We start from the raw sequence: 21,784 nt of genomic DNA, 5'->3' as shown, positions 1-21,784 counted from the left end.
CCTGTTCAAATTAATCCATTTTCAGAGAAACAGCCACTGACTGCACTTCGAATTGTGTTCCACCTTAATCTAGACCATTTTAAGTGAAGACGGGTCTTTCAGCCACTAAAACAATCCATACCTTCCCATCAAGTATTGTTTCCCATGTTGCTCTTTTCTTGCTAATGGGACACTCTTCCATTTCCTGCATGGCCACTTCGTATTCCCCATCCAAAAGTTGCAAGCGCCTGTCAAGACAAAGTACATGTTATGAGTAAAGCAGCTCATTTTTATTGTTTGCATATTAAAATGTAGAATATATTTCATAGTAACTAAGTTTCCATGAAACTAAAGGCAGATTTTCAGGCAAATCTATTTGGCAACTAAGTGTGAATCTTAGGTAAACACCATCCATAATGAAAAAGCTGCCTAATGCCAAACATTAACGCAAAAGCCTCCATCCAAGTGAATCCAAGAGATGTAGGAAAGCTATTGTTAATACAAAATTAATACTATGATGGGAATCTTCCTGTGAAGAAACAAAACCCCAACAGAATGATACCCTCTCCCAATCATCTCTTATTTATTCCTGCTTTATTAATAACTAGTCTGTTCTAGCAAACCAATATAAACTCTAATCAGGCCTCCAAAACTAAAGAATCCTATCTTCATATCAGAACCATGTCAGATGTAACCTTAAGAGGACTTCAACATAGTAAGTATAAATTATGACATTCTCAAAAAAGCAAAGAAAAAAATTGCTTTACGTGGACTAGAATGGGTAATTCAAACACGTTAAGCAACATTCTACATTTTCACTTTCCTCCCTATCCCACCCTGCTTCCTCCTATGTAGTAGTCTGTTCAGTGAAGCTTAAGAAATTCTGATTTCTACTGAAATGGCTTTATTTTGTTGCCACTTGCTGAACAGCACAGGAGAAGCAAATAAGAAAAAGCAGTGAATCAAAGCTACAGTCACAGGAAAATGTTTCATGGATACATGTGTTTCAAAGATATCAACACAGATCAGCAAGTAATATCAATTTACAATAAAAACCTCACTTTCCTGAGATTTTGCATTTTTTGTTTTGAGACATTACTTTCTGAAGCAATGGCACTGAATTCCTGACAACAGATAAAAAGCTGCAGAAGCATCATTGAAAATAAATGAGTTGTTGCTAAATAGATAAATTCCATGTGAATGTATGCAAACAGTTACACAGTTTGAACTTGGGAATTATGTCTTGCAGAAAAAGGCTGTTTCTGTTTCTAGACCCTTCAGGATTCTACAGTGAGCTATTAGAACAGGTAAACTACAGCCTATCTTTTTCTTTTACATGTGAACCATATTGCAGCAGAAGTATCCCAGCAGAATAAAGTTATAAACACACCAAGTAAGCCATCAGAGACCTTTTGTTCTATTTGACAGCATCTTGTAAACCACTAACTCCTTCATCAGTTACTCTATTTAGAACAGCAAGAGCCTCAAAAGGTAAAAAAAACCCCAACATATACATAGAGAAGATAATGGCCTTAGGACAATACTTTTCCTAGATCTGCATGATACATATATAATCCTTTCCCAGGCCTGGAGTCTGGGTAAAATAACTTATTTTCCAATTTCTCCATCAAACAGAAGACTGTAACTTTAAGAGGTTGACATAAATGAATAGCTTATACTTTACAAAAATCCACAAATAATTAATCCAGTTAATAGCTTATATTTTGAAGATGGCTTTCCACATAAAGTAGAATTATAAAGATTTAAAAAAAAATACAAATTGTTATGCATGATTTGGTTCTGCTGCAAATCAGTGTCACTTATACAGCAGCACAGCTGAAAATGTCCTAGCTTATGTATCATGACTACAAAACCACCTAAGGGTTCATACCGTGTTTAGCATATTAAAGTTATCCAGTGGAATTAAGTAATAGAAAAGAACAAAATATTGTCAAGACTAAGAAGATACAGATTAGAGAAAGACATTTCTTAAAAAAAACCTATTCAAAATATAAGACTTCTAAAACTGTATTTGGATAAACAACCATTTTGTCAGAATCACTTGGAGCCATGTTTTAAGCAGCTTTTTCTTGAAGCTATATTTATATTTTTACTAATAAAGCAATTATCTAAATACCTACCTCTACCTGGGATCTATATTTGCCATGGATAAAACTCTTATTTTCATATACTGTGTTCTGGCTGTTGCTGGTATTATCTTCTGCAGGACAAACAACTACAATGTCCACTTACTGGCAAATGGTATGCTACTTATCTTCTGAATTATCTGGATTGCTCTAACCTATAGCTACATGTGAGTTCAGCCCACTCCACCTTCTTTAAAATATATTAAGTAGTGTCAAGATAACAAATATTAAAATATTTCATCACACTTAAAACTACACGACACAGTAAGCCTATTACGATTTTAACTACTTGTTAGATTTCACTGTAGTAATGGAGAACTAATGGCTTCTTTAGGTGCTAGCAGAAAAAGATCTGTGACTGCATCAGCAAGAGCCTGGGCATGGAGAAAATTATGCCACTAAATAGAATGTAAGCAGTAAGCATACTTCAGAGACTGTTTGTTTGTTGTACTTTTTAATTATGCTGTCACTGATCTTTAACAGAACTACAGAAATTACATCTATCAAAACACTGACAAGGAACAGACAAACTGAGGTAGATTAACCAGGACAATACTCAAGTTCATGGAAAGGAATTATTTACAATTGTCACTGAACAGGTCTCAGTATAAAATGTGCATTATGAAACCTGTAGACTTTTTTTTTTAAAGACAACAAGCCTAAGATCTTATTGTAAATACCATCTAAAAACGCAGCCAAAGACAGCCAACACTGAAAATAAAGAACAGATTTAATATTAAAGAAATTCCTAACAATTAACAGAAACAATATTTATTTTAAATAATATTACCTGTTTTTATCAAATACAGTCATTTGTGCTACAAATGTCTTTTCCCCATCTTCACGATTTGAAGAGTTTCTTTTTCTTCTAGCTGGAAGCTCCTCATTGACATCTGTACATAAGAAATACAGTATTCAGTTATTATATAAGCACAAATTCAAGAGAACAAACAGCTTCTATGCAATTGTAAAATATAACTGGCTGTTGATTGTCAGATACGTCATACAATAGAAAAGGACATAGTATTTAATGAACAGCTCAATGGCAAGAGAAAGAGCACTTAGCTTAACAGTAATCATATTTTAGATATGTTCACATATATTCACAGTTTAGTCATATTACTCTGCCAGCATAAAGAATCTGGGATTTGATAGTCTTCCTCTTGTAGCTATAAAATAGTGAGAAAGAAAGCTTTTCATTCTACATGCACTCTCCAAGGCTGTAACATTTGTGATGTAACACATCATGTCTTGATAAGATTAAGAAAATAGCTTTTTTAAAGTTTGTTATTAAGGTATTTTCTTTCTTGGCTAGTCATTTAGTTTTGTTGAGAGACCATGATAACACCTACAGCTGAGTAGTATTGACTCCGGTGTTGCTGGAGGTTTAATGATATTCACAGCAACCACAGGGCGCTCCTACATTATTCACACTCAAACAGTGTTGCCTCACACCTTCACCATCACACATTAGTAAAAATTGGTGTTAAATTTACACAAAAATAGAAGGGCACTTTCTAGCTACCAACTGTATTTTAGCGCCATCTTGAAAAAGACTGAAAACAAATGAAAGCCAATTCAGTCACTCATCTATTACTGGCCCTTTTCAGAGTATGACCTATGCTGCACATCAAGACGACTGTGTTTGTGTCTACAAGATAAACCTTATAAAGACATATTTAAAGATTGAAGTTACCAATGTTTTCATTAGTTTCACCATTGATCAGTCCATTAAACTCTCTTCTTCCTGGGCGAGTTACTCTGAATAACAATGAGTAAGACTTCACCATATGGCTGTTGCTTGGTTCAAACTCATTGCTGGAAACTGCAAGTGATGGGAAGTTGCCTGGTTTTATTTGGCTGAGGTCTGGGTTTAAAGGCACCTGCTTTTTACCTGTAGGAACCTGTCTTATCGGACAACTGACATCCTGTAGGAAAACAAGAAAGCTAATGTTTAGGTTTTTAGAATACAAAGTAAAGACATTAAGTGTTAAAATTTATATCATATATGAATTGTACTTGTCCTGCCATCTTTTTGAAAATAAGATGTAAATAAAAAAATCTGGAACAACAATCCCAGGTTTTAAATGTAAAAAACAGATATTTGAAAGTGTAAATAAAACTGGCATTTTATAACCACTTCTGGCAGCAGCCATCTTTCTCTAAGTGATTAAATTAACACTAACATGAGGCACTCAGAAAGATTGTAGAACAGTCATTAATAGTAATTTAATTCTGTTTACCTAAAGAAATTAAATGTTTTGGTTATATATATATTTCAAGGGCTTCCTATCTTCTCCTTCCAATATTACAAAGTGCACTTTGCGCTATCTGGGAGATAAAGAACCACTTACCTAGGATTTATTATATTCAGTATCTCTCAAATAGATCACTGAACACTGTGTAGTATTGGAAAAACAAGGCAAGATGGCCTAAGCATGAAACTTGCAGCAAAACATTTCAAATAACCATCACCACCTCCTGCTTTTTACAATATTTATCCTTACTATACCAAGTAACAAAATTGGCTACAACAATATTAACTCTTAAAAACATGTCAAAACATTCTTAGGCAATATACACAAAGTTCTGACTGCAAATCTTTCCCTTTTTGGTTAAAAATTACAGCATGCATTACTGAGCCTCCCATACTCCCATAGCTGTGAAGATAATTTGCCAACTGGTGTGAAACAAACATAGCTAAAACAGCAAGCAAATTCAAAGATGCTCAAAAAAAAAAAAAAAAAGGAGAGATTAAAATTGTTTATGATTCATAGTAGCTAAAATCTGCAGTAATTGAGATGATCAATGTAAAAAACATAGGTACAGAAAAAGCAAGGAAAGAGACAAGACTTGGCAGATAACTGGGGAATTCAAAACAATTACAACTTGTTCCTTTTTACTTCTAAACTCTAAAAGGCATAGACTATTTTATGATTTTGTGATTGCCTGGTTTACTTAAGCCTCTAGACATCACAACAGAATTAATAGTTTAATGATGTGATACAAAAAAATTGAAGTAAAAATAGAGGTGACTGAAATTCACGAGTGAATCTGACTCACAAGCAAGCTAAATTCAATGAAGAAAGCCAAATGTTTTTTTTAAATTTCCAGTTATTTCTCACAAAGCAGAGCAAAATCCACATATATATATATATATATATATATATATATATATATTTGCTTCTTAAGAATTCCTTACCCAGTCAATAGAAACCAACTTGAACAGCTTAGTTCTTAAATTTAACGACTAAATTAATCTCAACAGAAGCATCATTTCACCATTACCTTGTTGCATGGCAATGTTAATTAAATGTTCCAGAATCAGGTAAACATTTTGCTTTAATATATATTAATAGTTTGTCAAATAATTTTTACCTTTCGTTTCTTGTGGCAAACTTTCACAAGCAGTACTTCCAGGGTTACAGAATTTTGTTCATTCTCTGAGTTTTGTGATGGCTTATCTAAACAGAAAAATATTTTAAGTTCTGAAAAAGTGAAGATTTATTCAATGGTGTAAATCCACCTGTAATTACTTTTTAACCATAGGTACCTCCAGGCACAAAGACCTCTAGTCAAATTCTAAGTTTCAATTCTCCCCAAACTTACTGCAAATTCCCACTTGAGAATATATCCTACCCTAACTATTCTAATACTAGCAGATTAAAAAGCACAATTGATCTCCAATGTTTAAAAGAGTAAGCTTCTACGTCTGGCATTGCCAAAACCATTTTATAGCAGAGAAAAACGATACAGGTAGGTTTAAGGAAAGTCAGAACACACTGATAACAGATGAGTCAAATTATTTCCTATAATTTTTTTCTGTACAGCTTGCAAACCTAGAATTTGGTTTGCATCAAAACTTAAGATCCAGATGCTATCAGATAGGAAAACAAAACAAAATTAAGAAAAAAAAAACCTTTAAAGATTATTCAAGGTTAAGTATATCCACAATAGCTGTTAAAAGACTCTTGGAAGAACCTGAAAAAAAAATAATCTTAGAAAATAAGACTTGGCTTCACAGTCTCTGCACTATAAATTTCCTAGAGCCTGGAGTCTTCAAAACAGCTACTACCAGCAGTATGATCAGCAATGCCAATTAAGAACTGCCTTACAAAATAAATTTCACTATATAGTAAGAGAACCTTTCATCATGTGAATTCATGTTTACCTGGAAATGTGCCCTCATATAGAAAAAGAAAAGAAAGATAAATCTTGATTATATATCTGGTTAAAAACAGTTTGTGGAAGAAATTCTGAAAAACAATGATCAGCCAAAACTGAGTGAATCTATAAGAAGTTATTTCTGCTCTTTTAAAATCTTACAAATATCATTACAGGCTTAAGTTAAAAAGCACAATGGCTTCACCTTCATCCATGTCACAAAGAATCTGACATTCAATGAAATACTTTGTTATGCTCATCAGATATAAAGAGCAAAGCATAGTAAAGACAACATAACCCATGTCTCCTCACTTACTTTCCTCCTAACAGCATATCCACATTGAACAAGCTTAATGTGTTTCAGTTGAGAGAGTGTTCTGGTAACTCATCTACAGACACTAGCAGTTTTATGAAACAAAGGGATTTTTTTTTTTTTAATTGTAAACATGATTATTTAGAAATCTTCTTAGCAAATACAGCAACTCAGGGGAGGGGGGAGAACCCAACCAAAACTCCACCACCCTCTCAGTTTCAAGAGTTTCTAACATAATTTATATCCAGACAAATAAGCATATTTATTGTGCCAGGTTCATTAATTTAAATATTTTCTATATTTAATATTCACTATAGCATACATCACTTATGTTAGTGATATCCTTTTCTATGGTACAAATGACCATCAGGCTTTCACTGTATGTAGTACTTGCTTGAAGTGAAAGGTTTTTATAGTTACCAGTAGAGTTGTGTAGTCTAAACATTCAAAAACACACAGAAAGTCAAATACATTAACATCTTTAATATCTACTATAGCCCATATCTGTGTAAGACCACACCGTAATAGAAAAGCAAGGTCTGCCAGCAAAATCTATGGAACCACTACCCTATCCACTAGGTATTGTAAATTCCATATGTGAGGTTTACTACTATGTACTGTCCAGAAGGAACAGATTTTTAAGTTACATATTTGAATTTAAGACACATCTGCATACCCTTTCCTCCACCTTTATAATATAATTCTCTATTCTTATCACCAGCTGCCCCAAAACTCCTTATCTCTTGTGGTTTCGCAGCATAAATACCAAAAGCAACATACAACATGAAGTTCCTCAGAGCAGAAACAAGATGAATGCTATCCACTGAGACCAGCAGTATTTTGAAGTTCCAGAAGCAGAGTGTTCCTAATCTACAGATTTGAAGAACTTTCTCAAAATAATATTACAGTTTAATAAAGAAGCGATTCTGAAATCTAGACATTTGCAACTTTAACTTTCAAACATCTTACTGAATAGATCTGGTTAAGCACAAAATACTTTAAGAGAACATAACTTCCAGAAAAAAGTACAAAACCTGTTACATGAATTTTATTAGCTTTTACATCCAAAGACAAAGATGCCATTCAGAATATTTTTAACTGAAAAATTAGAAACACTGCTTTATTTTAATAGATAAACAGCTAGTTTTTTTTCCAGGGAAGTAAAAAGACAGTTAATTTACCCATGCCCATACAGCACAAAGCATGTCACTTCTGCTTTCGTTAAAGGAACAGAACCCTTCGCGCTGGTCTGGGAAGTCCAATATTCCGATTTTGAGAGGTAAAGCCTTATGTGCATAAAAGACACAATAGAATGACTGCAAATCACTAATACATGATTTCCGTTGCTTTTATAATCGCTGACATGGCCTTTGCCTCATTTCTAGGCTCTACCTGATAAAATTTATTCTCATGCTTCTATTTTAAAATAAAAAACACTGACTCTTCCAACTATTTGAAGGCTGAGGGTTTTTTTTAAAGCTACTTCAAATACACCAAAGACACACTCCCATAAAATCACTTTCTTCAGCAGCTCCTCAAGGTCTGTTTCAGTGTGAATGGATGATGCCTTGAAGTATTTCTCAAAGTCACTGTTTTGACTAAAACCCCGGAAGGCTTATCTGCTTAACATTACAATTATGCTAAGTGTTATTGAAAGTGTTGGAACTAATGGGACAGTCTGAACTTAAACAAGTTAAAATCTTCATCCAAACAGGAGAGATTCAAAATATTCCAATATTCCCCTCAAAGATCTACACTAATTTCAAAGGTGCTATACAAATTAACAGTATAATGAATGAATTAGCAAACATACCGTTTTTATGGAAGAACCCAGTAAACGTAAGTTGCAAATGAGCAGACAAGCTAAACAGAAAAAAGAAAGGGAATGTTAGAACAAGTAAGTATTTTTTTCTCACAGCAGCCACTCCACTCTATTCACTGATGTTCAGGACAGGCCTACACAAGAGGCAGAACTTGTAATGAAGCGGTCCATCTTTCTGACTTGGAAACTGCCTGGATACAGCAGTTGCAATTGAGGCAAAGTTGTAGACCAGTTTTCTCTTTACAGACTGATTCTCTCTATGTATTCTGTGACTTGATACATTAAAAAACCCCAACAAAGTAGAGGTTTAAACACTACAGTAGTAGGGCACTGTCTGAGGACATTAGATCTTGCCTTCACAGGCAGGCAAACACATTTCCTAGACATTCATCAGCAATAGACAAGTTTTGTTGGAAATTTTCTAGAACTTCAGCCTGAACCATACACTTGGAATAGATTTTTTTTTTTTTTAAAAAAGTATTTTAAGTTTGGTAAGCAGAGTCTTTACAATGGGAAAGCTACAGCCTTAGAAATAAAGATTACCAGTCACATTAAGTCCATATCATCCATAACATATGCAATCAAAATAATAATTGCATCTATTTTGTTTCACCACGCTGCAACTCATAGCCTAGACTATTCTGCTGACTGTAGACCCATATTATTTCCAATTGTTATATTCAGAACACATTTCGGCTTAAAGCAAGTATTCAAGAACCTTGATTAAAATGGATCTCAAAACCATGTAGTATTTCTGAAGTACATAATATTGAACAAAATATCATCTGTTACACTAGAACACCAGATACAATTTTGAGCACCTTCACTGACTTCTCAGGAAGATACAACCTGACATTCAACATTTATTTTTAAACACAAACATTCCCAAGAGCACCAAGATGACTAGTCAAAGTGCCCAACAGCTTGAGCATTCAAAAGATTGCATCTATACCAACTTGCATCATGCATCCATGTTACTTTTCCAGACCAATTCTAGACTAAAGTATGTTTTCTAATAGTTTTGAAAGCACAAAACCCACACAAATCAATATTCTGACTATTTGGTTTCAACATGGTCCTTATCCTTAAAAAGGGAATATTTACCTAGCAAGTATCCACAATATATGGAGCAAAAGATAATTAAGAAAAATAATATACAGTAAATCTATAAAACCTCTTAGAACACAAATTTTACAAATTTGTTTCAGACTAAATTCTATCTAGCATGGTTGCCTCTGAAGTAATCTAATTATTTGCAAACACTATGGAAAAAGAACAGCTTGTTAAAACCAAGCAAAAAAATATCTCAGCAGGTCTTCACGCATTCCAGCAACATAGGTGAGTCTTTAAAATGTCTGGTTTTGTTTTAAAATTTCCAGAATGCTTTGCATTTCATCATCTATTCAGTATGTTAAATAGAAGTATATTGGCAAATTATCTACAGTCTTTCTACCAAAAAAGAAGACAAAGCCAACCTGCAGGACTAAAACGGATCTCTGACTGAATTGTATAGATTAGAACAAAATTATTCTGTAAGTCCTACAATGGATTGGTTCATCTCCATCATACATACTTTCACAAAAAGCTTAGGTGTTTAACTAATTCATACAGAAAGAATACAATTTTTAACAAATTGTTATGGTCATCATCTATCGCACTCAAGTATCACAAACACATTGTATGCCACATCACTTCTCAGTGAATAAGCTTTTCATACCATTTTATTTCAGCACTAGGAAATGCATCAAGAAACAACAGACCAGGCATATTTGCTATGCCTTCTCTTTGCCATCATTACAAAGACAGGCTAAGATGAAAATGAACTGAAACGCATCATTCCCAAGCTTCACATCTCTGCCGAACTTTGACTTTTGCCAAGTACAATGTCAAATTCAGCAAGAGTTCAGTATTTGTTTCTGAAGCACAGTAGTGAGACCTGGTAAATTATGAGTTGTAAGCAACATTTAAGTGTGTTACATAATTTAAAGTAAACTCTTGTGGAAAAAAGAAAATTAACATGACAAAACCAATAGGTACACCAGTATAAAGGTAATTACTATTTCACAATTAGAATTCAGAGTAAGCCACCCCCAAATGACAATTTCGTATGGGATTAATACTTGAAATTATCTATTTGTTAAAGAGGGAACACTGTTATTCAGATAGAACTATGCAAAGGTTCAACATGAGATATATGTGGGGTCAGACCACAAGAAAAATCTCAGAATATGCAATACTTCTCACAAGAAAATTAGAAGGGAAAACTGTAAGCTTTACAGCCTTTAATGAAAACATTTTATAACTAGTTACCCTATTATGGCTTGAAATGGGTAAGATCTTTTAAATACTGTTAGAATTTTCGGGGTTTTTTTGTTTTGGTTTGGGTTTTTTTGTTGTGGTTGTTTGGGGTTTTTTTTTTATGTAACTATGAACGTAAGGTTAAAAATAGCAAGTATACAACCACATAAACACCAAATAATATAACTTCATGGTATTTTCCCAAATCTGCCTTTTTTTTTTTATTTCCAGCACGCACAGATTAGTTACTGACATAACTGACAATCTTAAAAAAAAAAGATTAAGGCAAATACCTATTTGAGGCGTCTATACACATTTGAAGAAACAGCACGACGAATATTGAAAATTTATCCTGATACTGCTTTTCTCCAAGTTTTTAAGTAACCACCACACATACACACATTTTAAGATTCTGAAAGCACCATTTCAAACACTAAGTACCTGGCTTCTAATAATTACTCTTCATCACTTTCATTTTATCAATCAAAAAGACTTTTGATTTAGCACATGCATGTGTTCATTTGTACATACACATACAAATATATATGCAGGACAGTACCTGTGAGATTCTTGTTCTCCCTTCATTTTCTCTACTTTTGATAGCATGTCATCTACTTTGAATGTTTTCCTATGAAGAAAAAGCAGAAAGAATAGTTTTGCATAGCCACTATTCCCATAACATATAACAAGAAAATTTATTCAGTCTAAATTTTGACTTGGTTTCCAATCTTAAACTGTCTATGTATACAAATTTAGCCTTCTGTTCAGAAAGCACCCTTTTTAGGGACACAACTGCAATACTGCTTCTCAAGCAGTATCAAAATAATACAAAGAATTAAAACCACGCCTTTCAGAAGTAATCCTACTGCTCATTAGAAGTGTCATTTAACAGCACCATATGCAAACCGTGCAATGAACATGTCTAACCACATTTCAGCTTTGGTGAAAGAAAATCTTCCCATTTTAGTGACACTTATACCTACTAGGAATTTACGTCTCAGCTCTTCAGTCATTACTATTGTAATCTTGATGATAATAATAATGAAAAACACTTAAAACCTTATCTGAAAAAACAGATGTTAAAAATCTAATTATAGAAAACCCCCTTCTTTCTCCACTAAGTTATATTAAATGGACACAATACAAAGAACAACAAATTCTGAAGCTGCTTCTAGAGCATGCTCACAGGAAATGGGATGACGACGACAACCAATGACAACAATGTCATAGAAAATAATCACTTCAAATCACTTCTCTCCGTAAGTCTGACATCAGTCTGTTCATGCTCATATGTTCAGCCTGTTCTACCATACATACAATTTAATGTTCACTGCTAAATAAAGTTCCCTCATGAACAGAAGTTACTCAATAGTTTCCAGAATAGTCTTTCAATTTTTCTTCAAAGGAAAATTAGTGCTTGGACCTAGATGCCAACAAAACTGCATTACACTAGATGACAATGCAAGAACTGTGAGGGCATCCTTCCTTTACATTTATACCTTAGAAAAATGAACTAAGAAGAACATAAGCTGTTGCCAAATACTGGATTTCTTGCGGGGGGGCGGGAAACGAGGAGGAAACAACAACGACATGCTCTGGGGAAGTGGGAAACATCGTCCACAGAAATACCCTGACTGAAGAAACACTGATGTCATACATTGCCTACATTCAGCATGTAATGCATCTGAATGATTTAGTTACAAATCACATGGTGGCTAAATGGTAGCACTGGACGAGAAACACTACACAAGTACAGGGCTGCAGTCAGATAACAAGGAGAAAAATAATCATGATTTGTGTAGCAAACAGTCACTGATTCAAAGCTCTACTCAGACTAAGGTTCACACAGATGACAGATTCAAGGACTACACAAAAATATGGGATTATCAAAATGAACATTGAAACGCTCAGCTTTAAAGCAAGAGATGTTAAGAACAGAGGAATTAGTTGAAAGCTTCAGATTCTAAGGTAAAAAAGTCTCTGCATGCACTCTGCCCAAACTCATCAAAATCAGCCATGGTTCTGCAGAACAGCAAGTAGTACACTTATCTTCAGGAGGCTTTCTTCAGACTAAAGAATTGCTTAAAACAGCTCTAGATCAAAGTTATGTCATGATCGCAATATGAGCCAGAAACCAGCTAAGAGACAAACATGTTTCAGGAATGCGGGAAAGTTTAACAATCTTTCATAAAATATACTAATATCTGACACAGCTTGCATTTAATATTTGTGAGCATTATTGATCCAAAAAGAACAATGACACAACCTTTCCTAATTTCAAACTCAGGTTAGTCACAACAAGAAGAGCCTTCCTAAAAAAATCTTTCAGAAAAACTAAAAATAGCAATCAAAAAACCCATTAAATCAAAATTATTGCCTTTGAAGTTAACTTGTAAGAACATAAAAAAATTACAGAAACTCCTTTAAACTGAATTATTATTTTTATGTTACCATGTTCCCATGCATAACAGACAAAATTAAGTTTTTGTAATAACCATCCCCAACACCCCAGGATTTTCAAGACAGCATTTACTTGTGCTACTTGTGCTACAAGTATGCGCATCTTGCGCATTCCTTTCTCCACCCACTCTTATTCCAGTCAAGCACAGTAATAATTAACAAAGTATTAAAAGTCACATCACACCATGCCATTACTCTGCCAATAAATAAAAAAATTATTCTTTTATCCAAATACTGTGTGGGAAGCAACTTTTATTAACAGTTAGCAACTTCTTTCCAACACCACCATTTGGTCTAATAACATAGTAACCTGAAGACAGACCCACAGGCAGAAAGCCCATTTCAGTTCTCCATCAAGTATCACTTGACCAAAGCATATTACCTCTCCAATGATAAGCAGCAAACTTCAGTATTTTTTTTAGCCCAAGTTGACACATGCCCATTAACTTATTCTCTATCACCGTTTCTCTATACTCGAAGCATTCTGGTCTTTATAAACACTTTCTAAGTATTAAACGTACGGACCAACAACAATGAATAATTTGTTGGTAAAAATGCAGTTTTACTTCCCTACCTCCAAGTGATATATTTGTCTGGCATTTTTCTCAGACTACCGCAGAGCTAGAGATAAAAGATGTGGAGCTATAACTACTATTGTGATAGGTAAGTTCTATAAAGTTTGGACATAACTTCTTTATATTTTACATATGATACTATTTACTGAAATGGCAATCAAAACAATGATCAGCAATTTAAAAATGGCAGAATTAAGAAGTTCTACGGGAATAAATAAATATACATGTACAGTCACAGTCCACATAAGCAGACAAACAATGATGCAGTTCTGAAAGATACTTCTTTGCAAACAGAACTCTACTAACATTTTCACCAAAGCTAGGTACATAAATTTTTCCTAGTATAAGCCTCAGGAAGATCTTCTACTCTAGTTCGGATATTCTTCCTCTTTTAAAGCTGCTTTTTCACCAGAATAACAGGATCGCATACCTTAAGCATTTCTTTTGAATGAAGAATGGTAATTAAGGTCTCGTGCACATTTGAAAGCATTTACCAGCACAGATCAGCAAACAACTATCCTGCTAACCTCCTCTGGAAGTTCAGTTGAGACTGTTCTGCCACTACATCTAAGTAGTCCAAACTACCTTTAAACTACAACTTTTGTGGTTTTAACTAGGCTGAAAGAGAAGGACCACAGTATAGATAGACCATGGAAAGGTGGGAGGGGGGAACCCGGGGAGAACAACACACTTCTTTGCAATTATTTTCTGTTTTTTCACCTCAACTAAGCTAGCTCACTTCTGTTGCGTTATTGTGTTTTTATAAAGAAAACATACTGAAATGTTTTACTTAATCCTCCTAGACCTAATTACCAGAATGATTTCAGTAAGTCAGCATTGTCAGAAAACTAGTGAGTGAAATGGCTATTAATCTGTCTGTTACTAAAACACCAACTAACCAAAATCACAGTTCTAAAACAAAGCATTAAGGGAACTAGTAAAAATCAGTATGTTTCAAAGAGAAACTAAGCATTACTTGTGCAGTTGAATTTGAACTGGAATTTGGAACAGTGGACAACACAATGTACATGCAAAGTACCACTTCTTGTTTCCCAGCAACTACAACAGATACCCAAAGAAACAGATTCAGGTAAAAACATATGAATTCAATCAAATATAAGTTAATATAAGTTATAAGCAAGAACCTCCTGTTGTACAGTTCTAGTTAAAAAAAAAATAAAATTAAAAAACCAAAACACCCTGAACATTATTTCTTAAAAATTTGGCATTGCTCTGGTTTAAAATAAGCAATCAATTCACATTGGTAACTTTTGTAAAAAAAAGTAAGCAGCAACTTATAGCTAAAAAAAAAAATAAATCTGATCTGTACCTGTCCTAAGTACCTGAGGTTGTACATTATTGATTCAGTTTTAAGAAAAAGTTATATTGTCGCATTAAAGCTAATGGCAAGAACATTAAACAATATCAAAGAGATCCAAGAATATCAAATGTAGCTTCTTTAATTTAAATAAAAATGTGCAAATTGTATTGCTCAACAAATCATTCAAATACTACCTTCCTTAGATACAAATATAGTTTAAATTAGATTTGTCTGCATAATCTGATTTTATTGCTATTCCTTATGCGTTCATGAGTAAGTATTTCAGTTCCACAGCAACTGTTTCCAAGTGATAAGATCTTTAGCGTTAAAATATTTTAAAATAAGTGTTCAGGCTACAAAAAAATCCAAAGTGTAACAAATGATCTTCAGTGAGGGGGGAAGTAACTGAAAGGATTCTGCTAATAAATAATGTACACTACACTCTTCACTCTGCAGTATTTATATATTTTAAAGTCTATTGACATGCAGCTGTAGCACCTCACATGACAGGAATGACTATTTTGCAATGTCAAAACTGTAGCCCATTTCTCAGATGTATCCAGTTCAAAGCAACCTTTTTAAAGTGTTTGCTGGATTTTTTGTAAAATCCTATAAACTGACCTCTTTCATTTTTCAGCTTTTAAAATAATTACAGAAATAATTACTGGATCTTTCCAAGACTAATTAACAAAACCAAAAGTTTTGTTTGTTTTTTTTGTGTTTTTCTTTCTTAAATAAGTGGTTAGGTTACAGTTTAAAATCGAATGTTTCATACCATTATGATCAAGCAACATTGATTACAAGAGTTCAGATGTTACAAAGTTTTGTTTGTTTTTTTAACACATTCTCCCCCCAAACAGAAAACAAACACAGGAGAATTAGTTAGGATTCTGCAGATAATTATCCACATTCGAGTACTCCCAGTTTCAACAGAAGCCACAAGCATAAAGTCACACACACCCTTAACGTAGCAGAGAAGTTCTTGGGTCTCAGAAATCAACTGTAACGTGATTTATGCATTTTTTAATTCTTCAAAAAGAAAAGGTCATGTTTTACACACCTCGTGAAAAGAGGAGGTCACCCTCCACTATTTTTCAGACTTCTGCTACTTTGTTAACTTTTTAGGATTACTTTTCAAAAAACAATTTTACCTTTTGATATTTGTTCGGGAGTTTCTGTGGGACATGTAAGTGAGAGTCCTGTGCAAAAATATTGGCTGCAGGGGAAGAAAAAGAAAAAAAAAAGAAAAAGGTTATGGATTAATTAAAATTTCCTGCAAGTCCAAAGTAAAGGAGTGATAAAGACCAATTACTCACTGCTATTAGATTCCGGGTACGTAGAAATCTGTATATCTGTGTCGGTTCTAAGAAAAAGAAACACATGTTATCCGATACAGCTTATACCTCCAGAAAGACAGTCTTATAATGACAAAAAAGTATCTAATTTAGCACGTTGATTTTTTTTTAACAATTATCACAAAAGTCATCATTTAAGCAAAGCATCACAATGTCCAAACAACTCCAAGTTAACAAGTCAAAAGTTACTCCATCTACTGTATAACACAAAACAACTTCTTGTTTAAACGACCATAAATCAGTAGTCACAACTCAACTATGACTGCTCTTGCTTTCCACAAAAAGTTTCTTACAGGCTTTCTATCATGAAAGGCCAGAAAAAATATCTCAACATATTACAACCTATTGTCAAATAGGTAAGTTTTGTTCACGAAGTTAATGAATATATCTGATATGATACCAAAATAGTATACTAAATTTACATAGTCGGTCAATTTGGTATCTGATTGTTTTATCCTTCTGGAAAGTACCAAGGTCACTTGCACAAGGTACCAAAACAAGAATAGGGACTGTGAATTGACTAGGACAGATAACGGATCATTCTAAGCTAGGAAATCCATTTCCAAAACCTTTTACATTTAGAGGATCAGAAAAACATTGATTCTGGTAAAGCAACTACTGTTTCAAAGTGCAAAAAGAGGGAGGATAATACAGCCATACGCAATACTGACTTGAAAGGGTAGCATCATTTGAAATAGGTGTAGTAACCAAAGTTCAAAAGATCAAGACCTGCCTACAGAAAAGAGGACCTTCAGTTTAGTTTTAACCAATTCAGTTAAATCAGGACAAAAAAGGTTTTTGTCTGGATCAGGTTATATCTAACAAGAATTCCAATCTAAGCTGAAATACACCGTTTTTAAACTGAAATAGAAGCCAGCTTCACTAGGTAACATCAGCAAGAAACTTGGAAATTACTTGATAAAACACATTAAGTGGAGAGAAAAAGACAGAGAACGGAGAATGCCTTGATGCCCACGCTAAGGATGCTAACACTGCCTCCATTTCCCACATGAGGAAAACAAACAACTATCTCTTTTTTAAGAAATATGAAACTTTATTTTCATATGACTGCAAAACATTTATTTCAAGTAGCTGGAAACCTTATTGTAATTTATGGAGTTCTGCGATTAAAAGTAAAAAAGGACAGCTTTTTATATCTTTTATCCCTTTTAAAAAATATGATCCAGCTTTACTTCTACACTTATGAAAGTCAGACCCCAAAGAATCTACTTGTAGAGACACATATTGTTATTAGAGATGGAAATCTTAAAATGATCCCAGTATTTCCTTTCAGAAGCCTCATGAAAATGAGTAAAATTCTGCTTAATGCATCATAATAAAATCCGTATTTTTCAAACCAAGATAAAAGACAGAAAAGAAAGAAATTAAGAAACACGCACTTTGCTAGAAAGTGAAAATACAGAGCAGTCACAACTTTTAAAAAAACAACACGGGTTTTTTAGTCTCCAAAAAAACCTTGACATAATTATAATTTAGAAACGTATGAAAACATTAAATTACATTCACAAGGATGTAATTTAATTTAAAGACAGTGCATTGCTGCTTCAACTTTACTTTTCCCAAGTAGAAGAATTCTGAAACACACTTTTCAACCTGCAGACAGACACATGTCTCACAAGCCCATATTACTCAGCAAATGCTTAAAATAAACCTTTATCTTTTTCTAGCATATGACCTTGAAAAGGGACAAAAACATTCAGGAAGAATGTGATTCGATACTACATGCATTAGGATTTTTTAAATCCAATATTTAGTTATTGCAGTTTTCCCGTAATATTCACGCTACAAAGTTAACACGCTGTACATGAGACATTTGCACTGTAACTTACTCCTGATCACTACCTGCACTGCTCTATGCTTCTCTTGTCTGACAGACTGAGGCATGGGCAAGACAGTTTCTCCCCCACCTCAGACAGAGACCGGGCAAACCTCTTAAAACTCATTTGCCACTTGACCTACTTGCCGCACAGAATTTATTGAATATATAGCTTTGTTAACAGGGCTAAGGTTCAAAGGACTCCGCATTATTAAGGATCTGAGACACCACCAAAAACTCCAACGCTTTCTCAAACACTGTCACCGTCTACAGCAAGTGAGTGCGACCAGTGACAGCACCGATCCCAGAACCGGATCATGTATTTAGCAAGGCACTAAAAATTTCTTTCAAATCCTAGCAATTGCACAGAAATCTTTTTTGGACAACGGAAGCTTGTTGCTACACCGTGCTTTTGAATCAGACTTCCATAAACAACTTTCTGGTGCATCCAAGGGGATTCTCCTCCTATCTGGAACCGCCACAGGGTGATGCGTGGGTCGCAAAGGTCAATTTCCAATAGGAAATCTCAACTAAGGGACAATTATTGCCAGACAAAGAAAAACCAAGTACAGTGAAGTCTTAATCACATCCTGCCCCTGAAAGGGGCTCGAAAGGCAGTCGCCAAAGAGGGAAGAGCCTCCTCCTTCCCAACTCCCCAGTGCCTCCAAGGGCTGTTAGAGGAGGGAAGGGAACCAGCCACCCCGAAAGCCTGACGGGAACTGTGACTGAGAAACCAAGTTCATCGGCTGGGCGCAGACACACACCCCCGCCCTCCACCCACCGGGCCCCGGCCCTGGGAGCCTCTCGCCACCCTGCCCGCACCCCGGCCCCCGAACCCCGCGCTTCCGCCCGAGACCCGCCGGGCCCCCGCGCCTCCGGGGGAGCCCCCTTCCTCCCCCAGCCCCGCTCCCCTTCGCCCTCCTCGCCGGTCCCGGCTCCCTCCCTCCCCCGACCATGTTTACCCCCGGAAGCCCCTACTCTCCACAGCCCTCCCCTCCTCCTCCTCCCGCCCTTTCTGCGGCGGCCCCGGCCGGTCCCGCCGGCTCGGGCCCCCACTTCCTCCCCCGGCCCGGTACTCACTCTCGAAGGCCTGAAGAAAGAGCTCGTGGTCGGCCTGGATCTGCTCCATCTTCGGCTTCTTCACGGGGGGCAGCGCCGCCGCCGCTGCCGCCGCCGCCGAGGAGGCCGAGGAACCGCCCGAGTAACCGCTTCCTCCGCCGCCGCCGCCGCCGCCTGCGGCACCACCGGATTTGCCGCCGGGAGCCGCCGCCGCCGCGGCGGAGCCCCCGAAACCCCCGCCGCCGCCGCCTCCTCCTCCTCCTCCTCCGCCGCCGCCGCCACCTCCTCCTCCTCCTCCGGCGGCGCCGCCAGCGGAGCCCGAGCTGGGCCCCGCACCTCCACCGTGCTTCTGAGGAGCCATGGGCCTGGCCCCCGAGAGGGCCCCGGCAGGACGGAGACCGAGCGGGGAGGGAGGGGGCGGCTGGGGCGGGTGGGGTGAGGAGGGGGGAGGGGAAGCGCCGAGCTCCAACTCCTCTAAGTCTCCTCCGCTCCGCTCTCCTCAGCGCTACGAACCAGCCGAACCCGACGACCACGACGCGCCCGCCTCCCCCACTCGCCCATTGGCTCCGAAGATGGCGCCGCACCGCCCCATTGGCCGGCGCGGGGCCCGCCCCCGCGTGACGCACGGATGGTTCTGGAAGAGTTTGGTTGGTCGGTGCGCTTCGCCGCTTGGCGCTTCTCCCCTCCCCCTCCTTTGAACTGAATTCGCGGGAAAGGGCCGCTCGCCCTCCGGCGCGGGGCATGCTGGGTAGAGCGGGCCGTCTCCGCCGGCCGCCTCCGCCTGCCGCCCCGGGGCCGCCCCTCGCCGCCCCCCGCTCCTGCCCTCGCACCCCTCCTCCGCTGCTCTGCCCGCCCCCGCCGGGCTGCCCGGAGCTCCGGGCTCTCCGTGTCCCTTCCCCGCGGCTGTGCCCCGCGCCACGTCCCGGTGCCTCGTCCCGGTGCCTCCGCGGCCGCGCAGGTAGCTGGTGCCTCTCTCGCCTGAGGGAAGCCGCCCCCTGCGCGGAGGCGCCGCTGAGGGGGCCGCTCCGCTCTCCGCAGGAGCTGGGGCTCGATCGCGGAAAGAGCCAAATTAGTCGAAAGAGAAGCTTGGGTATAAATCGGTGTCGGGTTTGTGGTTAAAATGGTTATACCGGGTCGGACGTGAGGTCCTGCTGGCATCCCGTAGCTTTAACCTTAACTAACCGTGAGGTTTCCACAGAGGACAGCACGAGAAATCCCCCATAGGTGCAGGGAGACTTGAAGTCTGAGGTAAAATGTTTCTCTCCGGTTTTATTCCCGCCTTTCTCTGCTTAACGAGGACCCGTGGAGTCCTCGGGGAAATAAAAGTTGTGCCATTGTCGCTACCACCAGTGTCTTGACAGCTGCCCACCTGTGGCTGAGCACGCGTTCAGGATCAGGCCTTCAGGGCAGGCTCTCAGACTCTTTCACATACGTGATAAAACGTAAGAAAGTCCAACTGTGCAATGGGAAAATTCAGCACTGGCTTTATTTAATCAAGTCCTTATCAGTGGTGCGGCAAACTCAGTACATAAAAGACTTTGACAGCCATCCCGTTCTATTTGCTTTCTTTTGCAAAACTTTTCAAGAGTAATTGTATAAGGTAGGGTAAAAATAGTCTATGTGTGAAATACAGCCTTGAATTTTGATACCAGATACACCTGTGATGCTGGCACTATACAGTCTCAGTTTATCTTTTAATTCCTAGTGTTAAGTAAAATGAGCTTAATGGTAAATATTGAGAGGAAAACCGTATATCAAAGTCAGACATGCTGTAAATGTGCCTTACATTATCAACAGAGCGGGATTCTAAAGTGATGTCTCAATTGTCTGTTATTAACCTTACTATGTTTTAAGAAAATGTATGTATATACAGCCCACACACATTCAGAGAAATGTCGTTAAGTCTTTATTGGCTACTATTTCTCCCCAGTTTGGTTTTCGTTTGGGTTGTTTTTTGGGTTTTTTTTGTTACAGTTCCTTGATATTTATTCTTACTTAATATCTGCAATGTTCATTTTATTTTTCAATTACTTCCCCTCTTTTTGCTTTTTCTGCTGCACCATTTACATTTCATGTTTGGAAATATCTTTTATTTCCTTATGCTTTCTTTTTTCAATTACTCTTCTTTCTTTCCTTCCATTTTTATCAGACATGGATGTTTTACATGCAGACTTTTCTGTAATTTGTTTCAATATTTTCAATGTTTTCATACATTTTTAGAATTCCATCTTTGTCACCATTTTACCTACATTCTATTTTTCTTCCCTCCAAACAAAAAGTGGTATTTCTAAAATACTCTGTTACACATTTTATCCTGCTTATCATAATTGTCTCTGCTCAGTATTCCAGTTTCTTGATCTTTTATTTCCTACTCAAGTTTCTTTACAGCCACTCGTTGCTGAATATGTCTTTAATTACTTACTGGCAGCAGCAATGTTTGATGCACTGTACATT

At 37.2% G+C, this 21,784-nt stretch overlaps 1 protein-coding gene across 1 annotated transcript in view; it reads right to left on the bottom strand.

The window, feature by feature from the left end:
• SUZ12 (SUZ12 polycomb repressive complex 2 subunit) overlaps window positions 1-19,922 on the bottom strand; it is a 34,085-nt gene extending 14,163 nt beyond the window's left edge. Inside the window, 11 exon segments of the mRNA XM_030014725.2 lie at window positions 122-227; window positions 2,917-3,019; window positions 3,823-4,054; window positions 5,505-5,590; window positions 8,417-8,466; window positions 11,283-11,351; window positions 16,231-16,295; window positions 16,396-16,442; window positions 19,352-19,706; window positions 19,708-19,836; window positions 19,839-19,922. Coding sequence (XP_029870585.2) covers window positions 122-227; window positions 2,917-3,019; window positions 3,823-4,054; window positions 5,505-5,590; window positions 8,417-8,466; window positions 11,283-11,351; window positions 16,231-16,295; window positions 16,396-16,442; window positions 19,352-19,706; window positions 19,708-19,836; window positions 19,839-19,922 — 1,326 coding nt within the window.
• Window positions 19,923-21,784: the final 1,862 nt, after the last annotated feature.

This window comes from Aquila chrysaetos, chromosome 5 (assembly GCF_900496995.4).
Source record: "Aquila chrysaetos chrysaetos chromosome 5, bAquChr1.4, whole genome shotgun sequence".
Classification (NCBI taxonomy): domain Eukaryota; kingdom Metazoa; phylum Chordata; class Aves; order Accipitriformes; family Accipitridae; genus Aquila; species Aquila chrysaetos.
This window is presented reverse-complemented; position numbering and strand designations above follow the sequence as displayed.